Source organism: Hyperolius riggenbachi, chromosome 5, assembly GCF_040937935.1.
Source record: "Hyperolius riggenbachi isolate aHypRig1 chromosome 5, aHypRig1.pri, whole genome shotgun sequence".
NCBI lineage: Eukaryota > Metazoa > Chordata > Amphibia > Anura > Hyperoliidae > Hyperolius > Hyperolius riggenbachi.
Genome location: NC_090650.1, coordinates 125032868 through 125054910, shown reverse-complemented (window position 1 = coordinate 125054910; position 22043 = coordinate 125032868). Strand labels below are relative to the sequence as shown.

The 22043-nt window shown below is 44.8% G+C and overlaps 1 protein-coding gene across 2 annotated transcripts in view; it reads right to left on the bottom strand.

Annotated features, from left to right (window-relative positions):
* Positions 1-269: 269 nt before the first annotated feature.
* The window catches only part of CMTM8 (CKLF like MARVEL transmembrane domain containing 8), a 66689-nt gene continuing 44915 nt past the window's right edge, over positions 270-22043 (bottom strand). For both annotated transcript variants that reach the window (XM_068234467.1, XM_068234465.1), the window contains exons 3-5: positions 10379-10552; positions 2592-2711; positions 270-644 (exon numbers count right to left, since the gene is read on the bottom strand). In XM_068234467.1, the coding sequence (XP_068090568.1) occupies positions 567-644; positions 2592-2711; positions 10379-10552 (372 nt within the window). In that variant the 3' untranslated portion in view covers positions 270-566. The remainder of the gene's footprint in view (positions 645-2591; positions 2712-10378; positions 10553-22043) is intronic.

Below are 22043 nucleotides of genomic sequence, written 5' to 3'. Positions count from 1 at the left end.
AGAAGAAAATGGTGAGCTTCTGAAAGGAACTGATGGCAAGGTAACTATGTAATGTTCATTTGAAGTTACCTCATGTGTTTATTTTAAATAAATTTTACTCAGTACAGGTTCTCTTTAGGTAAAATCCCTGAGAAGCGGCCTATACATTTTCCCCTAAAGTTGAAAAGAGGTTTGTTCTCCCTGCCTAGATGCCTTTACTATAGGCAGGATTAAAACTGAAATGCACAACCAGTATTGAACATATGGATAGAGATATAAGTGACAGCACATCAATTTCCCACTTTTATTACAGCTTTTCTGTGGCACAATATAAATATATTTTGAACCAAGTACTTTTTCACAGTATATGTATGAGAACTTAAAACACATTCATTGTACACACACTTAGGGGAACAAACACTGCAAAATAGTTATGTTCTGATTTTTTTTACCCCCTGTACATTAATAACTACATTCTAAAACAACAAATATTACAGAAATGAAATGACTTCAGAGTGCTCCTAGCACAGACACTGGCTTCATTGTAGCTTGTAGGTTATCTTGACACTTCATAGGGAAGGCTTGTTTTAACTCCTCGTTCTCCACGTGCGGAAACTAAAATAGGTGCTTGCAGCATAACATGTTGTGACCACAAAGGCAAAGAACTGAAATGACAGAACATACAAGGTAACGGAATAGTAATAATAATAATAAAAAAGTACGCCAGTATTAAAAGATGAACAACAATTTCTGTACATGCATCTTCCAATTTCTATAGCATTCAGAGTGCTTTCCAGCCAAGTTTTATTGTAGTTCTCTGGTTCTGGATCTCTAGGTTTCGATATGTCTGATGAAGAACTGGAGGGGTCCCTTTTTTCAGACCAGCTCCTCATAATTAATGCCCATTTTTACCTCTTCCAGCTGCCAGTGCAGAACACACGCTGGACGCATCCATTCCAAGCATAGGTCTCACTAGTTAATGCAGGTTCAGTACGAATAGTGTTCTACTTTGTCCACATGTCTATGCAGACTGAATGATACTGTTGCGTTCCAGCCATGTACAAGAAAGTCACAGGCAATTCCCTCAGTAATAAGGCAGAAGCATAGGTCTCAGCAGAAGTGCAGCTTGCAAGCTTTAGCCCGTGCAACAGTTGGTACTTCGAGGTAATCCACGCAGGCTCAGAGTGGCATGCAGATAGCAAGCAGGCTACAAATGGCTGCCAGCCCACCAGCGCACCTCTGCTTACAGGTCTCTGATTAATGTATGACGCATGCGTCTACCCACTTTCCACTATAGCCGGATACAGAATGAATAACAGGGGCTAAAACATAGGTTAACTATAACCAAAGTTCTATTATAGCAGGGTTTACTATACCAGGCATTACTACCATCAACTTATAATGGAGCTTGGCACCGAGAATTGTGTGAGCCCAAAATTGAATGTGGGGAAAAAGCAACGCGCACTAGTCCCAACCAACCCTTAACACTGTTAAGAAGGGGGGGGGGGGGAAGGGGGGGGGGGGAGGGGGGTGCAAACAGGCAGAAAGCCCCTTTATGACATTTGTGGAGGTCTACACACAACTCACATGCTTAGGTCCAACTACCTGCCTCCAACTTTAAATTACGGAACACCCAACTAAACCAAACTTTTATATAGCAGCTCAGCTTATAAAGCTATGTACAGATTATATACTTTAACCCAAGACAATCAACTCTGATGGTGAAAGACTAGCTGTAGGAGTGTCCAAGACATTGCTGATGACTGCTGATTGATGCCTCAGGTGGGGATCTCCCATCCAACTTCCTTAATAATAATAAAGTATCTGGATTAATGAAGGTAGTGTAAACAATTGTGAACGGTTACAGGCTATATAAAACATTAGAGCCTAGTGACTATGCTGGAATAATCACTTACCTAGTAATCACTAACCTAGTGATTATTCCAACATTCCCCACTGATAAAAATAATACACATGCACCCACCATCCATGCAATCTAAAAGAACATGTGGTTCCTCAGACCAGATCACCCACTTCCCCTGCACAATTTAGTTTTGACACTACGTGCAATTTATTTGCAGTTTTAGTGGCAGACTGTGGCTCCATTATCAGTCAGCCACACAGCTAGCCGTGATGAACTTTGTGTTCTGACACCTTTCACTGATGGACAGCATTAGGTTTTTACTTAGAAATACCACCCCATCAAATTGGCCATAGATTATGACATGTATACTGGACAAGGACTGGCTGGTTTGGAGATGTTCTGAACCAGTAATCTAGCCACATGATTGCTACCGTGTATTATACTTGATGCTAAGCCACACTCACTGCAGATGCTGCCCAGGTGTTATTGTTGATGCTAAATAACACTCACTAAAAATGTTGCCCAGGTATAGTTGCTGCTAAATAACACTCAAGATGTTGCCCAGGTATTATAGCTCCCATGCACGGCTAGGGATTCAGAAATGAATTGAGGAAGGTCTAGTGGAAATGGGCCCTTGTTGCTCACTAACGCTTGCCACAGTCGCTGCCTGGCTATTATAGCTGTTGCTAAGTAAAACTCACTGCAAATGCTATCCAGCTATTATAGTTGTTGCTAAAATTACACTCACCGCAGATGCTGCCCAGGTATTATAGTTGTGATTCTGGGGAATTTCATTGGAAACTGACGTTGCATCCACCACGGCAGAAATGAGGTATAAAATAAAAGCACTTCCATTAAAACACAGACCCTATTCAAAACAAAGAAAATGATTAACAATTGAAAGTTAATGCAAACATAAAAAATGATTACATCTTTCATTATTCAACTACAGTATCTGCGTTTAAAAAAGATGGCACTTCAACTCCAGCTGAAGCTTTCCTTGCTCATTTGAGGAAGTGGGAAAGGTTTGTAACATTCCCTCATTTTCTGTGCTTCTGACCACTTAACCATTTGCCGACTGCGCACTCATAACGCGTGTCGGCAAAGTGGCAGCTGCAGGACCAGCGACGCACATCTGCGTCGCCAGCTGCAGGCCAATTAATCAGGAAACAGCCGCTCGCGCGAGCGGCTGCTTCCTGTCAATTCACGGCGGGGGGCTCCGTGAACAGCCTGCTGGCCGGCGATCGCGGCTCGCAGGCTAAATGTAAACACAAGCGGAAATAATCTGCTTTGTTTACATTTGTACAACGCTGCTAACAGTAGCAGCGTTGTACTAGATCAGCGATCCCCGGCCAATCAGCGGCCGGGGATCGCTGTCACATGATAGGCAAGAGCCTGTTAGAGGCTGCACAGGACAGATCCGTTCCTGTGCAGTCTCCGATCTCCGGGGAAGGGAGAGGGAGAGGGGGAATCCTGCCGTGGAGGGGGCTTTGAGGTGCCCCCCCCCCCCCCCGCCAGCCACACGCAGGCAGGAGCGATCAGACCCCCCCAGCACATCATCCCCCTAGTGGGGAAAAAAGGGGGCGATCTGGTCGCTCTGCCTGGTGTTTGATCTGTGCTGGGGGCTGTAGAGCCCACCCAGCACAGATCAGCGAAATCAGCGCTGGTCCCTAAGGGGGGGGGGGGGGTTAAAGGCTGGGTCATCAAGTGGTTAAAGTGTACCAGAGATCAAAAAGCTATAAAGATTTGATACTTACCTGGTGCTTCCTCCAGCTCCATAAGCACGTGTGAGTCCCACGCCCCATAAGCACGTCCTCCCACGGTCTGCTGATCAACCGCGACCAGCCCTGGTAATTGCTTCAGTCACATCAGTCCGGGTCTACTGCACATGCGCGGGAGGTCTGCGCATGCACAGAAGACCCAGACTGGACCTAACTGAGCCCGTTACTGGGGCTGATTGCCACTGAACGGCAGACTGCGGGAGGACAGCGTGGGACTCACACGTGCTTATGGAGCTGAAAGAAGCACCAGGTAAGTATCAAACCTTAATAGCATTTGATCTCTGGTACACCTTAACCACCCTGGCGTTCTATTGAGATCGCCAGGGCGGCTGCGGGAGGGTTTTTTTTTAATAAAAAAAAAACTATTTCATGCAGCCAACTGAAAGTTGGCTGCATGAAAGCCCATTAGAGGGCGCTCCGGAGGCGTTCTTCCGATCGCCTCCGGCAAGCATAAGTAACAAGGAAGGCTGCAATGAGCAGCCTTCCTTGTTTGGCTTTCCTCGTCGCCATGGTGACGAGCGGAGTGACGTCATGGACGTCAGCCGACGTCCTGACGTCAGCCGCCTCCGATCCAGCCCTTAGCGCTGGCCGGAACTATTTGTTCTGGCTGCGCAGGGCTCGGGCGGCTGGGGGGACCCTCTTTCGCCGCTGCTCGCGGCGGATCGCCGCAGAGCGGCGGCGATCAGGCAGCACACGCGGCTGGCAAAGTGCAGGCTGCGTGTGCTGCTTTTTATTTGAACAAAATCGGCCCAGCAGGGCCTGAGCGGCACCCTCTGGCGGTAATGGACGAGCTGAGCTCGTCCATACCGCTAAGGTGGTTAATCTAATTTGAACCTACATGATCCCTAGATCAGGGCTTTTCAACCTTTTCAGAAATTTTACCACTTTTATTGCATGAAAATTGTGATAAAAATGCCACCAGTGTTTTTACAAGATGTCAACAACTCAAGAAGTGGAAAAAAAATGATAAAGTGTGCACACTTATTTATTGTATTTATAAAACACCAACATATTACGCAGTGCTGCCCCCAGCATAGGTACAAAATTGCCCCCAGTATAGGTAGCATGCCGCCCCCAGTATAGGTAGCATGCTGCCCCCAGTATAGGTAGAAAATCTTCCAGTATTAGGTAGTATGCTTCCCTATTATATGTAGAAAATTGCCCCAGTACAGGGAGCTCACCTGGCTCTTCAGACCTCCAGATCAGCACGGCGACAATTGGACCTGCAGATGAGCACATCACCCAAGTGGCGCCCAGCAGCAGCGCACATCGCTTCAAATCCAGGAAGTGACGTCACTCCGCATCTGAAGTATGATGTAACTGTGTGCCACTCAGGTCCCGTGTTGATCTGTAAGTCTGACGGAGAGGGAGGGAGAGCGGCGCCGGTGCTATGGCAATGGGCGTTGTCACCGTGAGTTAGAGAAGGGAGAATGATGCACTACTGCTACCTGGCGCGTACCACCTGGCCAGCTGCGAAGCACCACCGGTGGTACGCGTACCACGCGTTAAAAAAAAGCCCTGCCCTAGATGGTAAGTAAAGACTAATAAAAACCTGACAATGTTCTAAATCTTGAACGACGTCTGAAGTGAGAGGGATATGGGATATGGGATTATTTCCTTTTAAACAATACCAGCTGTGACGGACGAGCCGTCAGACCAGAAACCGCAATCTGTTTCCTGCCTCGATTGTCGTTGCGCTGCCAAATCAGAATCTTATGTCTGTGGATACCTGGGGGGGGGGGGGGGGGGGTCTTTGCTGTCTTCATAGGAGTTAGCAGAGTTATTTTCATGAAACCTGGCCCTGTGACTTGCTAATTAAGCCAGAGGTGTAAAACTCAGAGTTTGTTCAAGCTGATCTCACACTCAGATGTTAATTAACCAACCAGGAGTCTTTTCAGAGCCAAGGAAGCTAATCCCAGCAGGAGATCAGACTACCCAGACAAAGCGTCTCCATGGTTCATGGTTCGGAGGGATAGGATGCATGTGATTTATGATTTCTGCTTATTAAAGGAAAACCGAGCGTCACCCAGAGGTGGGAGTAGTGTATTCAGATTCGCTAAAATTTGACCAACGTCGTGGTATACAAATTATAATCATACCTCGTTCGGTTAAGGAGCTATGGACCCCTCGGGAACCATACGCCCTAGCACCCGCATCCAAGGTATCATATTAATCGGTAGGTTCTGGGGATCGATAATATGTAATTATTACTTATGTGCTGGCCACGTAGGTCTGCCTAGAGAAAATGTCATGGTTATGGGGCTTGTGAAAGGCCCTGCCCAGATGCGATTACCATAGTCCGGCCCGGGGGCTGACTCTGGAAGCCCGCCTCTGAACGCAGCTCCATTAAAAGTAAATGAGCTGCCTGGGCAATTCAGTCCTCCCCTGTGTACCATCACCTGATCAAGCCAGCCAGAGGACCATGCGGCTGGCAGCCATTGTCCTGGACTGAAACAAAGGACATTCTCCATGTGCTCAGATTTTCCCAGAAAGGACATATTTCCACGATCTCTAAGTATTTACTCCATTTTTATTTCCTATACTGTGTTATCATTTGTCTCTAGAATTGTTGATTTTACTGATTTTCTGTATATATTAATTATTTATATTGCATTTCATTTCAATAAACCGACGCTATCGTCAGTTGTTTGTCCAGCTACCCTATTATTCAGCCACACACAGAAACTGAACCCGGGTCTCTGGAGAGATGCTACCATTGTATTGTCGCTAGCTAGACAGAATAGAGTGTGTTTAACCGTTTTTTATCTGCAGGTCTAGGCTAAAGGTGCGTACACAGGCTTAGCCAGTCAGTGGGTGCCTCTGTCCCATGGTAACAGAGGGGTGGTGGCAGTTCTACCCTGAAATAGGGTGTAATTTGTAATTACTGTAACTCACAGGCTCCCTTCTAGTTGGTCTGCTGCCAAAATTCCAGCAGTTTCTGCGCACTGATCGTGACCACAGCTTGCATGGTCTGTGTGCTGAAACCGATTGGAAGGCATTCTGCGTTCCGGCCACTAGGGGTCCTGTGACACCAGCTGTCTGGCTTCCTGCTGATCTTCCATGCATCAGTAGTGTATGAAAAGCGCACTCTTGAAACAAGCATTCGGCAAATCCAATCAAACATCTGATCTGCATGCCTGTTCAGGGTCTATGACTAAAGTACCAAAGATAGAGGATCAGCAGGGCAGCCAGGCAGTTTGCATTGTTTAAAAACGAAAAAATATTTCAGCTTTCATATCCCTCTCTACTTGTACTGTAGTAAATGAAAAACCTGACACTCCAGAGAAAAAAAAAAAAAAAAAAGAATCTAGCATGTGTACAGCCACCCCAATGCATTGCCACTAGATCCAGAGTGCCAACCTCAGTCAAACACACCCCACCAGCCAGAAGCCAATCCATTGTGTGCAACACAGTCACCCCTGCATAGGACAACGTGTAGCAAAACTGTAGCCATGGAGCTTCGCCCCAAACTGTTGTAAAAATCTCCAGACCTTCATTGTACCTTATTTGAGTGTATGTCCTCACTGAGGTGTAGTGGAAGAGCAATTCCTCATGGACACCAGGGAGAAGTAGCTGCCCTGCCCCTCCCCCCCCCCCTTTTCCCAATTAAGGAGCAGGGAGAAGTGTTGGCAACCCATTACTCAACGCCCCCCCCCCCCCCCGCCCCTGCATTGACAACTGACCATGGTTCGGGCCAATAGGCTCAAGGGGAACATCTCAGGAAGCCATTCACTGTGACTACAGCAGTGGCAGTCCTGTTACCATGCTGCAAATCTGAAAATCAAAGCATTTGTGGACTTTTAAAAAAACTTTTATTCTTACATGACATGAGTGCTGGGAGGAAAGGGGGGGGGGGGGGGTGAATTCTTTAATAATAGAAAAACAAATGAAGCAGGACACAAGATGAACATTCTTTTCAGCTTGAATTGCCTATTTCCTCACCTCTATTTACATGCATATTTGCTGCGTAGGCAGGGAGAGCTTAGGAATTGGAATTATTAAAATAATGCATCAAATGACTCAAGGGCTATAACACTGGTGGTAATTCTCTTAAATGAGAGAGAAATTGGACTTCTACAGAGAAAACATATTAGAAAATCCCCTGCTTTCCTTTGTTAGTTTCTTAGAAAAGATGGCTGATGAATTGCTGCTATTCAGCACAGTGAAGGAGCTGAGCGGTCTCCAGACAAACTGTGCGTGCTCCCCCCCATTCCCCGAGGTAATGGCCTTCCTTATGCTTCATACTCACATTTACATCACCTCGTGCGTCAACATAATACACAACTTAAAAAGGGAAAATAGACCACATCAATTTTAATATACAACACTACACACAAAGGCTGCACTGAATGCAAATGCAGAATGTTAAGAAAGAAAACTCCCCTCTCGTTCTAAAGCTGAACACAATATACAATTGCTGAAGTCATTTTGTGAATAAGCGGTGTTAACGGGAACCCTAGGTGAGAGGGATATGGAGGCTGACATGTTTATTTCCTTTTAACCACTTGAGGAATGCGGTGTTAAAACCCCCTAAAGACCAGCCCATTTTTGACTAATTGGGCCACTGCAGCTTTAAGGCCACGCTGCAGGGCCGCCCACACAATTCCGTACACAAGTGATTCTCACCAGCCCCCCCCTTTTCTCCCCACCATCAGAGCTCTCTGTTGGTGAGGTCTGATTGCTCCCAAGTTGTTTTTTATAAATATTTATTTTATTATTTATTAAATAAATGTGTGAATTTTTTTTTGTTCTAGTCGGGCCGCCCTCCCTCCCCCTGTCAGCCAATCAACGTGATCGTCTGTCATAGGCTTCAGCCTATGACAGTCGATCACTTTTGTGCCTGCCAGGGGGACAGCCGCGGCACACGGCTGTCCCCAGTACAGCGCTGCTGCAGATCGCACCGCTGTACAATGTTTATAGGACGGCGGTTTGGCCGTCTAAGTCTCCAAGCGGCGATCACTGCTGGGAGACTGAAGACGGTGCGGAGCTCCGCCTTCCAAGCGGAGATGCCTGCGTGATCTCCTGCTAGCCCCATAGAAGTCCGTTGGTGTCGATCGGTCCTGGGGCTGCCGCCGCATTCATACCAATTGGCGTGGAGCGGTCGGTAAAGAGTTAAATAATGCACATTGCCTGACTGTCCTGCTGATCCTCTGCCTCTAATACTTTGAGCCATAGACTCTGAACAAGCATGCAGATCAGGGGTCTATGACAAATCTGACAAGATTAGCTGCATGCTTGTTTCAGCTGTGTGATTTAGACTCTACTGAGCAGAAAGATCAGCAGGAATGCCAGGAAAATATGATAGAAAACAGATAATACTAGGTTGCTACCATGATCGTGATGAAGTACAAAACTGTGGCTCTATGTAGCAAACTGCCACCTGATTTACAGAAATGTATCCTTAAAGAAAACCTGAACTGAAAATGAAAAGTCAAAATAATCATACAAAAGTCATACTTACCTCCCATGTAGTCCACTCCTCAGTGTCTTTCTCCTGTCCCGCGTCCTGTTTGTTCACTGTGATCAAGGGAATTTTCCGTCCTCCATTTTGAAAATGGCCATTACCCATAACCGCTTTCTGATCAGCACACAGTTAAACTGTAACATCGCCCACTTGAGCCATAGGGAAACATGGACATTACCTGGTACATCGGTTTTCCTCTCAGCTATAACTGACAGCAACTGATATTTTACCGACAGCAACTGATATTTTACTGACAGCAACTGATATTTTACTGACAGCAACTGATATTTTACTGACAGCAACTGATATATTTCAGATCTGACAAAATCTTGTCAGAACTGGAAGGGATCATTGTCAGAAGAAAATGGTGAGTATCTGAGAGGAACTGATGGCATGGTAACTATGTAATGTTAATTTGAAGTTACCTCATGTGTTTATTTTAAATATTTTTACTCAGTACAGGTTCTCTTTAATCTTCATCAATTTGAAGGGCCACTATTGGGAAAAAATGTAAAATACATGTGTATGCACAAGTATAAAATGTAGCTTCATCTTAGAGGAAAATGCACTATATTTTTTTTACTATGTCACAGTACACAGTGAAAATGAAAGAGATGTGACAAGTTTTGGAGTAGTCCAACTCCTCATGGGGGATTCTCAAGGTTTTTGACCCCCCATCCCAAGAAGCACTCAGGCCGGATCCACACTATAATCGGTTTTGTGAGCGCTTGCGTTTGGTTACCACTTGTAAAGATCGCCAATTTTTACCACGATTTTAATGAAAGTGAATGGGAACGATTTTCTAACAAGCGCTCAGCAAGCACTAATCAAACGCAAGTGCTCACAAAAGCGCTTACAGTGTGGATCCGGCCTCACTGAATGGTAGTTGCTCAGAACAACTGTCAGAATAGTTTGCATGTGAGTAGAGAGGCGGGCTGGCATCTTTGTGTAGATCTGTTCTAGGGATTGCTTTTTTTGAAGAATAAAGGAAATACTGAGAAGCCCCCATGAGGAGATGGTCTAGTCCAAGACCTGTCAGATTTTTACTACCCACAGCAAGCAGACATAAGAAAAACATAATGTACGTTCTTTTTAAAAGTATTTGTAGAGATGTATTTTTAAAATTGTCACAACAGTGTAACAATCTGCCATAAAAAGAAGACAATCCATGAATGGACACATAATACATTAAATGTACTGGAGGTCTGTCTTCTACATATGCCTCCCTCACAAAAACTTTTTTTTTTTGCACTTGAGAAATTCTTTAAAGCTAAATAAGTGCATACTTACCACTAATGTCCATGGCACTTTTGGGATTCTGGTGTAGGCCCTTGTAATGTAAATAATTAAAAGGAACACGGTGAGGACCCAGTAAAATACAGCTACAAACATCACCCAGCCAAAAGCAGCAAAGAGGAAATATTCCGAGCCAGCAATCAGTGCCCAGACCAGCAAACCAAATACCTGTGAAAAAAGGACAGAAAAAAAACCATTAACTACCCAAACAAGTTTTTTTTTTTTTAAAGAAGTCAAATATCAAAAATATGTACATGCTTATGTTCCAAGTAAGAAAACATACATAACATCTGTACACACATATGAAGTATAAATCACAACACTTCAGTAGGTGTCCATGCATGTTTTCAGATAATGGCTTTCTAGTCCAAAAGCCTCAATGAGCACAAACAGAATAGATCTTCCACCTTCACCTTCCTCAAATGTTGGGATCTTCCTACACTCCTGGTAATGTTAGTAGACCATTAGAGAGGGATAGAAAACATTGGCATCAGCAGAACTCCAGAGGCTTCAACGTCCACAGCAACAACTTTTATTATAAAATTTGAAGGCAGACTTGAAAATATGCATACCGGTATATTTGCTGCCCATTCAGGCAGTTAGGAAGTGGATATGACTCTTGAAACCTTTTACCACTTTCAAGGCTGTTTTTGTAAATTTTGGCATAATATTGGGCATGAGAACATGGCAGATTACTAATCAAGTGCTGTATTGGCATTGGTAGACTGCCTCAGCAGGAAATGAAGGCAGAGGACCCTCCTGTCACAAGAAGCCTGCAAATGGAAAAACAATTACACAACACCAGTTTTCTGCACTAAATTCACACAGTTTCTGCAAGGTATCACTCATACATTACCCGACTGTTCTGTTTTAAGACAAGCATTTCAAACACATGGGGATCGATTCATAAAGCATTACCACATGCGGTAATGCTGAAAACAGCTGACTTTACCATGCACTTAGAAAAAAGTCAATTCATAAAAACAGTTACCGCATGAAAAGCTGAAATTCCCGAGCAGTGAGGTAAATTACCGACTTGAGCGGTGATTACCTCAACACGTCAGTAAATGTCAATTCATAAAGATTAGAGAAGGTGGTAATGGCACAGAAGAATACCGCCTGCTTTGAAAAAGGTGATAAGAGAGCGATAAGAGTAAAATCTCCCCAGGCAACAGCAGCGAGAACGGAACAAACAAGGCTTCCTGTGAATACCTTGGGCTGTGTGTTTAACCTCTTGTGTTCCTGTTTTTAAGATGTGTATTTCACATCAGAAAGCATGGCATGTGTAAAGCTTCTTGAAGTTCTTCTAAGCTGTGGTAATTAAATACATTGTTAAGAAAGACCAATAGACAGATTCAGGACAAACAGAGGCAGTAAAGCAAAACATGTACATCTAAAGGGAAGTTGGTGATGCCTCTTAATTGCAGTATTTTGCAGTATTTGTAATTGCTCTTAATGCTGTGGAGAGCAAGAATGTAACAAGACTCTTCTCCTTACCAACAGTTTACTTTGGTAAAACACCGCACTTATATCGCAGCAGTGAAAAGGTTTATGAATTAGCACACAAAAGTCTAAAATACCGAATGCAGCATTTTCCAGACAAGATTTTTTTTACCGCAAAGCCTTTTATGAAGTGACCCCATGTAGTCCCATTCCCGTTATTTACATTTTTTTACATTACGATTTATAAGGGTTGCACCAACATGTTTTGTTTGCACAATGGGCTCCATTCACAAAACTTTTCATAAATGACTTATCAGCCAATTGATAAAAATAACCTTTCAGTATATTCAGAAGCAAAATAATCACACAAAGTAAGATGTTCCTAACTTTATTTCAATATTACTTTTTTTACCTTAATTATATTCTATTTTTGATCTTTGGGAGCTTAAAAAGTAACACCGATCAGGTGAAAAAAAAAGAGCAAAACGCGTAAAAAAGCTATGTGAATCATGTCCAATGTAGGAATACAAAACACTGTAAAAAAGGGGGTACCCAAGGATATATATGCACTGGATAGCCAGTGCATAATAAATTATTTGTTATAGAATGTTGTCATTTTTGAGGTAAGCCACCTCCTCTTTGCTCATTTTAAGGTTTTTTTTAAACACAGTTTTATATGTCTGTAGGGGCTTCTCACCCTACTTCGGAGAGGCGGTATTGGTCTTAGGTAGCCTGGCCACATCAAGTTCCAGATATTTTTTCTAGCAGAGTGACTGCATCCAGTTCCCAACTGGAAGACATATTGCGCTATTTGGGCACCCGTTGTCTCTGTGTTCTATTTTCAATGTGTACAGTCACCCTACCCCCAAAACACTGCAGAATACGCTACAGGATTATATTGTACCTCCTTTCCCACAGCTGTTGCAGCAGAGACATGATCTGAAATGGTGAGAAAGTTGTAGAGATCTGCTCCGCTCACACTATTCCAGGTAGAAAGTTCTTACACAACTCCACAAACATCAAGCGGCAGCAGAAGCAGCACCAATCTGAGGTAGCACATGACCGGAAAAGTCTATTTTCACCATTAAGCCCATGGTCATAGCCATAATTTCTTCCAACATTGTATTGTACCCTTTCTTTGGGCTTCACTGGGTGTCTCCCGGCATCAAACTATGGGCTAATCACACAAAATGCTGACAAAGTAAAAACGTTAGATCACACCAAGCGGGGGTTCATTAGCATTTGTTCATTTTTGTCCACAGTTTGAATTTAGCCATAAACTAAGTTGGAATCAACATGCCCTTCTATATCTTAGCATTGCTTAATAACACACAATCCCATCTGCATACAAGATGTGATGTGCCATGTAACTGCATGTTGTCTGCATTTCCCTTGCCTTGTCCATATAACTGGTTTATAAAATATTTGCACAGCACCACAGAAGATGATGGTACAATATAAATCCATATCATACACTATACTGCTGTGCTTCTATGGAGGCTACTAAATGTAGCCTTCGTAGAAGCGCATTCGGCACAAAACGGCCGTCAGGCATCCTGTACCCAGCACCCACCACCACCAACGTGCCTCCTCTCACCTTTGGTATGTGTACCACTTTTTTTATATACCATTTGAACTTGCACTTATGAATATATTTTTGCAACAATAAATGAAGCAACTGCAGCAGTGACAGCCGTTCTTTTGTCTACCTGCCTCCAATCAGAATTAAAACTGCTAATCGCAAATCGTTACACAATCCCTGGCAAAACGCTTACACATTTTAAAAATCGCTACCAAACGCTCATGGAATTGCTTACAAACACTCAAAAACGCTAGCAATTGCGATTAGCGATAGCGCTTTGTAGTGGATTCCAGGCCTCAAGGAGGTTTCCCTCCAGTACTGTGGTATAGCAGACAACAGAAAGCAATCCTTCTAATGGGAGCACAACAGAATTGCTTCAACGTACAAATAAATTACAGTAAATCCATCCAATATTAAATATCTGTTCTCCCTCTGCAGAACCTCAGGCATTAAGTGACCACTTCTATATTTTGGGGAACACAGTAAACCTCACCTTTAGGGACACTTAATAGGCTGCCACTGAGCAGAGACAACAAAGCTACTACTAATACATTTTTCAACAAAATAAAACCATGGGATAACTAAAATAAAATAAATAATTTTTAGGAATAGGAGGATAAATAAAATTGTTCATCTTCATCAGTTTATTTTCAACTCTTGTTCACTTTCAAGCAGGTTAACCTCCCTGTTGGTATGGTCAAATCTGACTCATCCAGAAAAATATAGCTAAAAACATATATAGACGAATCAGGCTCCTCCAGGAGTTTTAAGGCAGTGTTTCCGTTATCTTGCATGCATTTTTGCATTCATATGGATATTTTTGCATGATCTGGAATCCTGCAAGTGAAAACGTAAAATTTTAATGTGAAAAAAACATTTTTCCTGTAATAAAAAAAAAAAATCTGTACGTTGGGGAAATTGTGGCCTAGCAGAAAGGGAAAATTACAATTATTTTTTTACATTATTCTATGTTGAAAATGTCAATTATACTTGAAATACAAAACCCTTGCTTGACCACATTTTGTAATTTTTTTTTTTATAGGCAAAACTTTCATAAAAATTAAATCACTTTTTGCACAAAATTCCAGCAGAAATTGAACGCCAGACAGGTTAAAAAGTCAGCAATGGCAAGTCTCTGCGCTCTTATAGCCTAGCTTCTGCCTTGCTTACGGCAGCGAATTTCAGTAGCAGCGTTGACACTGGTAGTGTTTAATGTGTTTTGGGAAGTGTATACTGTAATGTTTATGCTGCAGTACAACTCCCCATATCACACAGCATTGCTGCACAAACTGATCTTTCAAACTTTTACCGGCAGCAACCTAAAACTGCATCACACAACACCAACAACTAGTCTAGTTTTCCTTTGTTAACACTAGGGGGAGCCCAGAGATCATATTAAAAGCACAAAAGTAACATTCCTGGCTGAACTGAAATTGAAATTTACACATCTACTTTTCTTCTGCAGGAATGTATTCAGAAAATGCCAAATTTCTGACAAAATCATCAAAAAGGCCAAAGCTACAGCAACTACAGTAACATTTTTTCAGCGCTACAGATAAAAGCCTCTGAGATAATCACTTCCACAGCCGCTGGAGGTTGCGCACCTTACAAGCAAGGCAGGCCGCTTAGGCAGTAAATCAGAGGAGAAATAAAATACGCCATTGCCTTAAAAATGCAATTCCTCGTGCTAACCTTACAATCACACTACAGAAGCTGTTAATAGCCAAAAAAACTCTCTAGAATTCTTTCAAGCTTACATTAGGCTATACTTTATGAAATAGAAAACTGATCTACCTAAATTACTGGTGGTAGATTGAGAGCAAGCTTTACACATTTCAGCATAAACACCTAACCGCCAAAGAACAAAGGAGGGCCTATGTTTAAAATAGGCGCCACAAGAATGTGGATGCCGGGTATAGCCACATAGAGATTACCAATATTCTACTATGGTTTAGTGGAGTTATCCTGATCGTAAAATGTTCATAATTTTTACCAATATCTTACTATAGCCTAACTTAAAAAGAGACATTGATGCGAAAAAAATATATGATATAATGAATTGGTTGTGTAAAACGGATCATTCAGAAACAGCCTCATCAGTCAGACCTGGCCAGGCCCGCTGCCAGGTCGGGCTCTTCTGCGCTCCAAGGCTCGGCACTTCTGCGTCCCACGCCGGCACGCTGACGTCATCGGACGTCCTCCGGGCTGTACTGCGCAGGCGCAGTAGTTCTGCGCCTGCGCAGTACAGCCCGGCGGACGTCCGATGACATCAGCGCGCCGGCGTGGGACGCAGAAGTGCCGAGCCTTGGAGCGCAGAAGAGCCCGACCTGGCAGCGGGCCTGGCCAGGTCGGGTCGGGTACCGGAGACCACCGGGAGGCGGCGGCGAGGGCACCTCCTGCCTGCCACGGGCTGGAGGAAGCCCCAGGTAAGTGGAAATTGATTTTTATTTTTTAGCCACCCTCCCTGAACCTTCCCTTTAAGGTTTACTTTAACTCTTCCTGTACTGGAAACAATATTAGACTTATGTCTCTGCTCCTAATGTTTTAGTTCTTAGCTGTACTACACATACAAATCATCATATTTTTTTTTTACGACGCAGTGTCTCTTTAACCTTATTCTCATACAGAGCCCTCCCCTCCAACAATCCCCGAGCCTAAATTCCTCCTCTGATGCCTAAACAGACGCCCCCCGCAATGCCCAACACTAAAACCCCCCACCGTACATGCCTAACACTAAAACACCAATAACATAGGCACAGCCATAGACAGCTATATTAAGTGCCGTGATTAGCGTCTGTTACTTTTCATTTGGGGCTGCCCGCTGTGAAAATTACAGCTAAAAATAGAACTGAGAATTTTGTAATAGAAATATTACAAGCTGCTTGTCTATGGCAACGCACATTTTACCAGGCTGCTAGGCACCCAAATTAACTGTTTTGCACAGGATGGCCGGCCTTTGACCTGAGCGACCAGAGCGGTCGCTCAGGGCGACGGTGCTCCAACACTTTATCCTACACGTCGAACTAACCTACATCCCATAGACTTTTACTATCCCTTCCCCTCCCCCAACCCTAACCCTGGTATACGTTTGACAGTGGATGTAGGCAAATTCGACGTGTAGGTTATCACGTCGGAACACCTGCTTCCAGGGGGGCGCTCCTGCCGTTCTGGCGAATATGTACTTGGCTGCGGGCTCTGGCAGGTCCATCTTCCGTGGTAGCTGGGTCAGTGTTCGTCAATACTGAGCTGCTGATTAGCAGAAGGACCAGTGCCCCGCCTACCCCTCCTCCTGCTTCCTCCCCCCTTGATGTTTCTTCAGCTGCGGGTCAGTGTTCAGCAGCAGCTGTGGCGCGAAATTTGTACTAAGAGGAGTGAGGAGCAGTGGAGGGAGACGAGCACTGGGAGCTGTACATGGAGGAGAGGAAGATCAGACACAACCAGACCCAGCCGGTGCTCCAACGTTTTGTCCTACGCATCGATTTTGCCTACATTACCTTCTGCGCGTGCTCAGTACTTTCCACGCCCACTCTGCACATGCGCATTTAGGTTTTCTCATTCCCCTCATCGTTTTACCCTACGAGTGTGCAGAGTAATAGCCTGTGGTTGGAGGGAGTGCAGCGGCAAGTGTGTCCTAATGAGCAAGCCCCTTTCTAGGGGCCGTGCAACCGCCCTGAGCACAGATTAATCATCTATAACTGCTACATTTTCAAACTTATTTTCGTTATTACTTTATTAGCAATAACATACAGTGAAACACATATACACTCAGCCTATTTCCATAGTAGGTTATTTCGATTTGTAGCTCTCCTCGATGGAGTTCTCCATCATTCTGTCATTAGCGTAGGACATTTCGACAATGTAGGACAAAACGTTGGAGCACCGGCAGCTGTACACGGAGGGGGGAGATCGGAGACAGAGAGAACATCTACATAGCCTGCAAGCCGTACATGGAGGTGGGAGCTGAGACACAGCCAGACTGAGGCACACCAGAGGTGATATTCTGGCTTCTTATTTTTGCCATTTGATCTCTATTCTAGTGTCCATCTCTGTCTCTATCCTGTGTCCACCCTCTCTCCCTGTGCATCTCTTTGTGTGACTACTCTCCTGGCATCCTACTGTGCCCACCTTCCTTGCATGCTGCGCTGTGCTCACCTTCCTACCTTCCTTACGCCCCCTGTGCCCACCTTCCTTGCATGCTGCGCTGTGCTCACCTTCCTACCTTCCTTACGCCCCCTGTGCCCACCTTCCTTGCCTGCTGTGCTTACCTTCCATGCATCCCCCTGTGCCCACCTTCCATGCAGCCCCCCCTGTGCCCACCTTCCATGCAGCCCCCCCTGTGCCCACCTTCCATGCATCCCCCTGTGCCCACCTTCCATGCATCCCCCTGTGCCCACCTTCCATGCATCCCCCTGTGCCCACCTTCCATGCATCCCCCTGTGCCCACCTTCCATGAAGCCCCCTGTGCCCACCTTCCATGAAGCCCCCCTGTGCCCACCTTCCATGCATCCCCCTGTGCCCACCTTCCATGCATCCCCCCTGTGCCCACCTTCCATGCATCCCCCCTGTGCCCACCTTCCATGCATCCCCCTGTGCCCACCTTCCATGCAGCCCCCCTGTGCCCACCTTCCATGCAGCCCCCCTGTGCCCACCTTCCATGCAGCCCCCCTGTGCCCACCTTCCATGCAGCCCCTGTGCCCACCTTCCAAGCAGCCTCCCTGTGCCCACCTTCCATGCATCCCTCCTGTGCCCACCTTCCATGCATCCCCCCCCCCCCCCGTGCTCACCTTCCATGCGTCTCCTGTGTCACCTTCCCCATGCGTCCCCCTGTGCCCACCTTCCATGCTCCCCACCCACCTTCTTTGCCTCAGTCTACTTGCAACCCTCTTATGTCCTACCATATTATTATTATTATTATTATTATTATTATTCATTAATATAACACTGACATGATCTCTGCAGCACTCTACAGAGTACAGTCATGTCACGGACTGTCTTCAGAGGAGCCCACAGTCTAATCCTACCATTTATTTTATTACAAATGTTTTTATTTAGTGCTGACATCTTCGGCAGCACTGTACAGAGTGCATAGTCTTGTCACTAACTCCCTCAGAGGAGCTCACAATCAAATCCCTACCATAGTCCTACTATGTCTGTATCAGTGTAGTGTATGTATTCCTGTCTAGGGCCAATTTAGGGGAAAGCTAATTAACTTATCTGTATGTTTTTGGGATGCAGGAGGAATCCAGAGTGCCTAGAGGAAACCCACACAGACAGCCGGGGGGCATACAAACTCCATGCAGATGTTGGCCTGGCTGGGATTTGAATCAGGGACCCAGCGCTGCAAGGCGAGAGTGCTAACCACTACGCGGCCGTGCTGTTCTAACATAGTCATAGCCCAATGTGCTACCATTTATTATTTATTTACACAGCACTGGCATCTTCTGCAGCACTTTACGGAGTACAAAGTCATGTCACTGTCCTCAGAGGAGCTCACAATCTAATCCTACCGTAGTCATAGTCTAATGTCCTACCATATTATTATTATTATTATTATTATGTATTTCTATAGCACTGACCTCTCCTGCAGCACTTTACATAATACATAGTCATGTCACTGACTGTCCTCAGAGGAGCTCACAATCTAATCCCCACCATAGTCATAGTCTAATGTCCTACCATATTGTTATTATGCATTTATATAGCACTGACATCTTCTGCAGCACATTACAGAGTACATAGTCATGTCACTGACTGTCCTCAGAGAAACTCACAAGCTAATCCTACCATAGTCATAGTCTTGGATCTGCCTATATACACTAAAAGAGGATCTGCAAGCCTAGCCTATACATACACTAAAGGGGGGAATCTGCCTTTATATAATAAAGGGGGGATCGTAGGTGTGTGTGTGTGCGCGCATGAAGAGGATGGGCTTCACCAAAATCAGGTTTCGCTCAGGGCGCTGTGAAACCTAAGGCCGGCCCTGCACAGGAGTATGTCACCCTAATAAGGCTGAAAACAAAATCCTATATAAAACTGCCTGTTGCTGCATCCGTGTCTAGTGCACATGCGCAGCACGCAAACGGACTTTGGTCAACACAGGATGGGCGCAGGGTGAGTGGCCGTGCATGCGTGTGGCAGGGAGCCCTGCAGGGAAGGAGGGCGAGGCTGAGAGCTCATTTATGGGTAGGCCTTTAACCTCGTTACACCTGAAGAGTCTAAATGTGTCCTAAATGAAGAACTGAGTTGGGTACATTTTTCCATACTCTTTTTTTACATTTCAATCGTGAACGCTCTAAAATCGCAAAAAAAGCGATACATGCAAAAAGTTTTTGTTTTCCACAAAGCACGAATTGCCAGCAATCTCTGCAGTGAGACCACTGCCGTATACTTTTAATTAAACTAGCACTTTCCAAAGCGCTAGTGATCGCCAGCAATCAGCGGTAAATGCCCGCAAATCGCCCCAATGTGAATGGACCCTAAAGATAAGGGCCATGTTCTGCAATGTAAGAATGCAGTGTTCTCTCCAGGGTTTTTTAGCCGGGTACTCTACCCGGCTAATTTTGGTGACCACCCGGCTGTCATTGGCTCACCTCCTCATCTGCCCCGAATGCTGTAAGCAGAGTTGCGCAGAGAAGCGCAGAACCTGCATTCTCCCCCACCCGGCCACTTTTTCATGCCACCCAGCTGGAAAAAATTTCTAGGGAGAATACTGGAATGGAATCCCTTGCATCACATTGTAACTGATCAGGTGTGAGGTGTTAATAGACTTTGAATCACATTAAATCACTTTGAATTGAGTAAAACAATGTCTATTACAACTCACTGAGTGAGTGTAAAAATACACTAGGACATGGACAGCAAACTTTTCAGAGTCCGAGGCCCATACTTTTTCTCCCGAGTTTTCTCTGAGGTGATATTTTCACAACTTGTCATAAAATGCTTTTTAAGCCACCAGCAAGCAAGAAAACACTCAAGAGACATTTGATTGCACTTTTTCACCAACTTTTGGGTACTTTTTCAATTGTAAAAAGCTGAAAAGTTAGTTTAAATAGAAGATGAAAGTTATCTCCTAGGAGATAACTCAGGTGAAAAAGTTAATTGCATATGGGCCTGAGTGCCCAAACTGCAACCCAAAACCTGCTTATTTTTCGCAAAGTGCCAACATGGCAATTTAACCAGAATACTAATGTATAGGTAGCTAGAGGTACCCCCCAGTATTAGGTAGTTACCATCATAAGTAAGCCCTAGTCAGCCCTCCAGTATGGGTAGCCAAAAGGGCTCCTAGTGATAGGTAGTAGCCTCCCAGTATAGGTAGGGGCCCCTAGTTTACATAGCCCACCAGTATACGCAGCCAAATAAGAATTCCAGTATAGGAAGCCTCCCCAGTAAAGATAGAAAGAGGGCTCCTGACATAGGTAGCTGCCCACCCAGTATAAGTAGCCAGATGTGCCCCGACCCCCCCCCCCATATAAATAGCAAGAAGGACCCCCAATGTAGGTAGCCAAATGTTGTGTCCCCAGTGTAGGCAGACTGAAGTGGGGGAGGAGGGCCGATGCCGTAAAACAACAGAATTGATTCATGCGGGCAGTGTAAAGAGGAGTACAATGGGCTCTGCCTGCACTCAGCTGATGAGATTCTGCCCTCCAGATCTCTCGACGACGCATTGGGTCCATTGTACACATACTAGTTTCTCAGCAGAGGTGGCCATATCCAGCCACGAAATATCTACCATGTACACAAAGCTTAATCCCTAACTTACAAAATCTCAAAAGTCTGGATATTCCTTACATAAATGCACTCATAGGTTGACCTGATGTGACCTCATTAGATAAATAGTGTAAATAAATTCCGAAGCCTACAATGAACTAAGTTGTGTGCCTTTATTCTCACTGTAAGGGTTAAGAATCCAGGGCTCTAAATGACAGTTTATCTGTCAGACTAACTGCATAACTCTCACAAACCCCTGCGTAGCTTGGAAAATGATTTGTGAGGACAGGGAACAGATAAATTCAATAGTTCAAAATTTGCTAAATAAATTATCATTCGCCTGAAACATTCACAATTTTAAACTTACCTTTATAAGCTTTTAATAAACCCAAAAGAGGACTATGGTATACCAGGGAAGTCATAATTAAAAATAGGAACAATTCTTTATCTCAGTTTATTTTCAAAAAGTGCCCCTGGGGGATACTTACCTTTGGAGGAGGAAGCCCCTGTATCCTAGAGGCTTCCTTCATCCTCCTCAGCAGAGGGGATTCAGCGCTGGGAACCCCGAAGATCTTCTCGTCAGCCACTTGTAGATGTGCGTGCTCTCTGCCCGGGCTCTGGCGGAAATAGCTGAGCCCAATCGAGTCCACTCTACTGCACAGACGCTTCGTGCCTACTCAGTAGAGCAGACCCAATGGGGCTCAGCTATTTCTGCCTGAGCCAGAGCGTGAGGGTGCTACTTGGCCTGTGCACAGCGACAACGGAGATTGTTGGGGGGGGGGGGGGGATTTGCCCAGAGGTCCCAAGTAGGGAAGGGAAGCCTTATCAGAATCCGAGAAACTGCATGTAGCCTTTGTGTTAATAAGAATCCTTTATGTGAATAAGGAGAGAGGACTATAAGAATGAGAGAAGTATGTTATTAGCAGG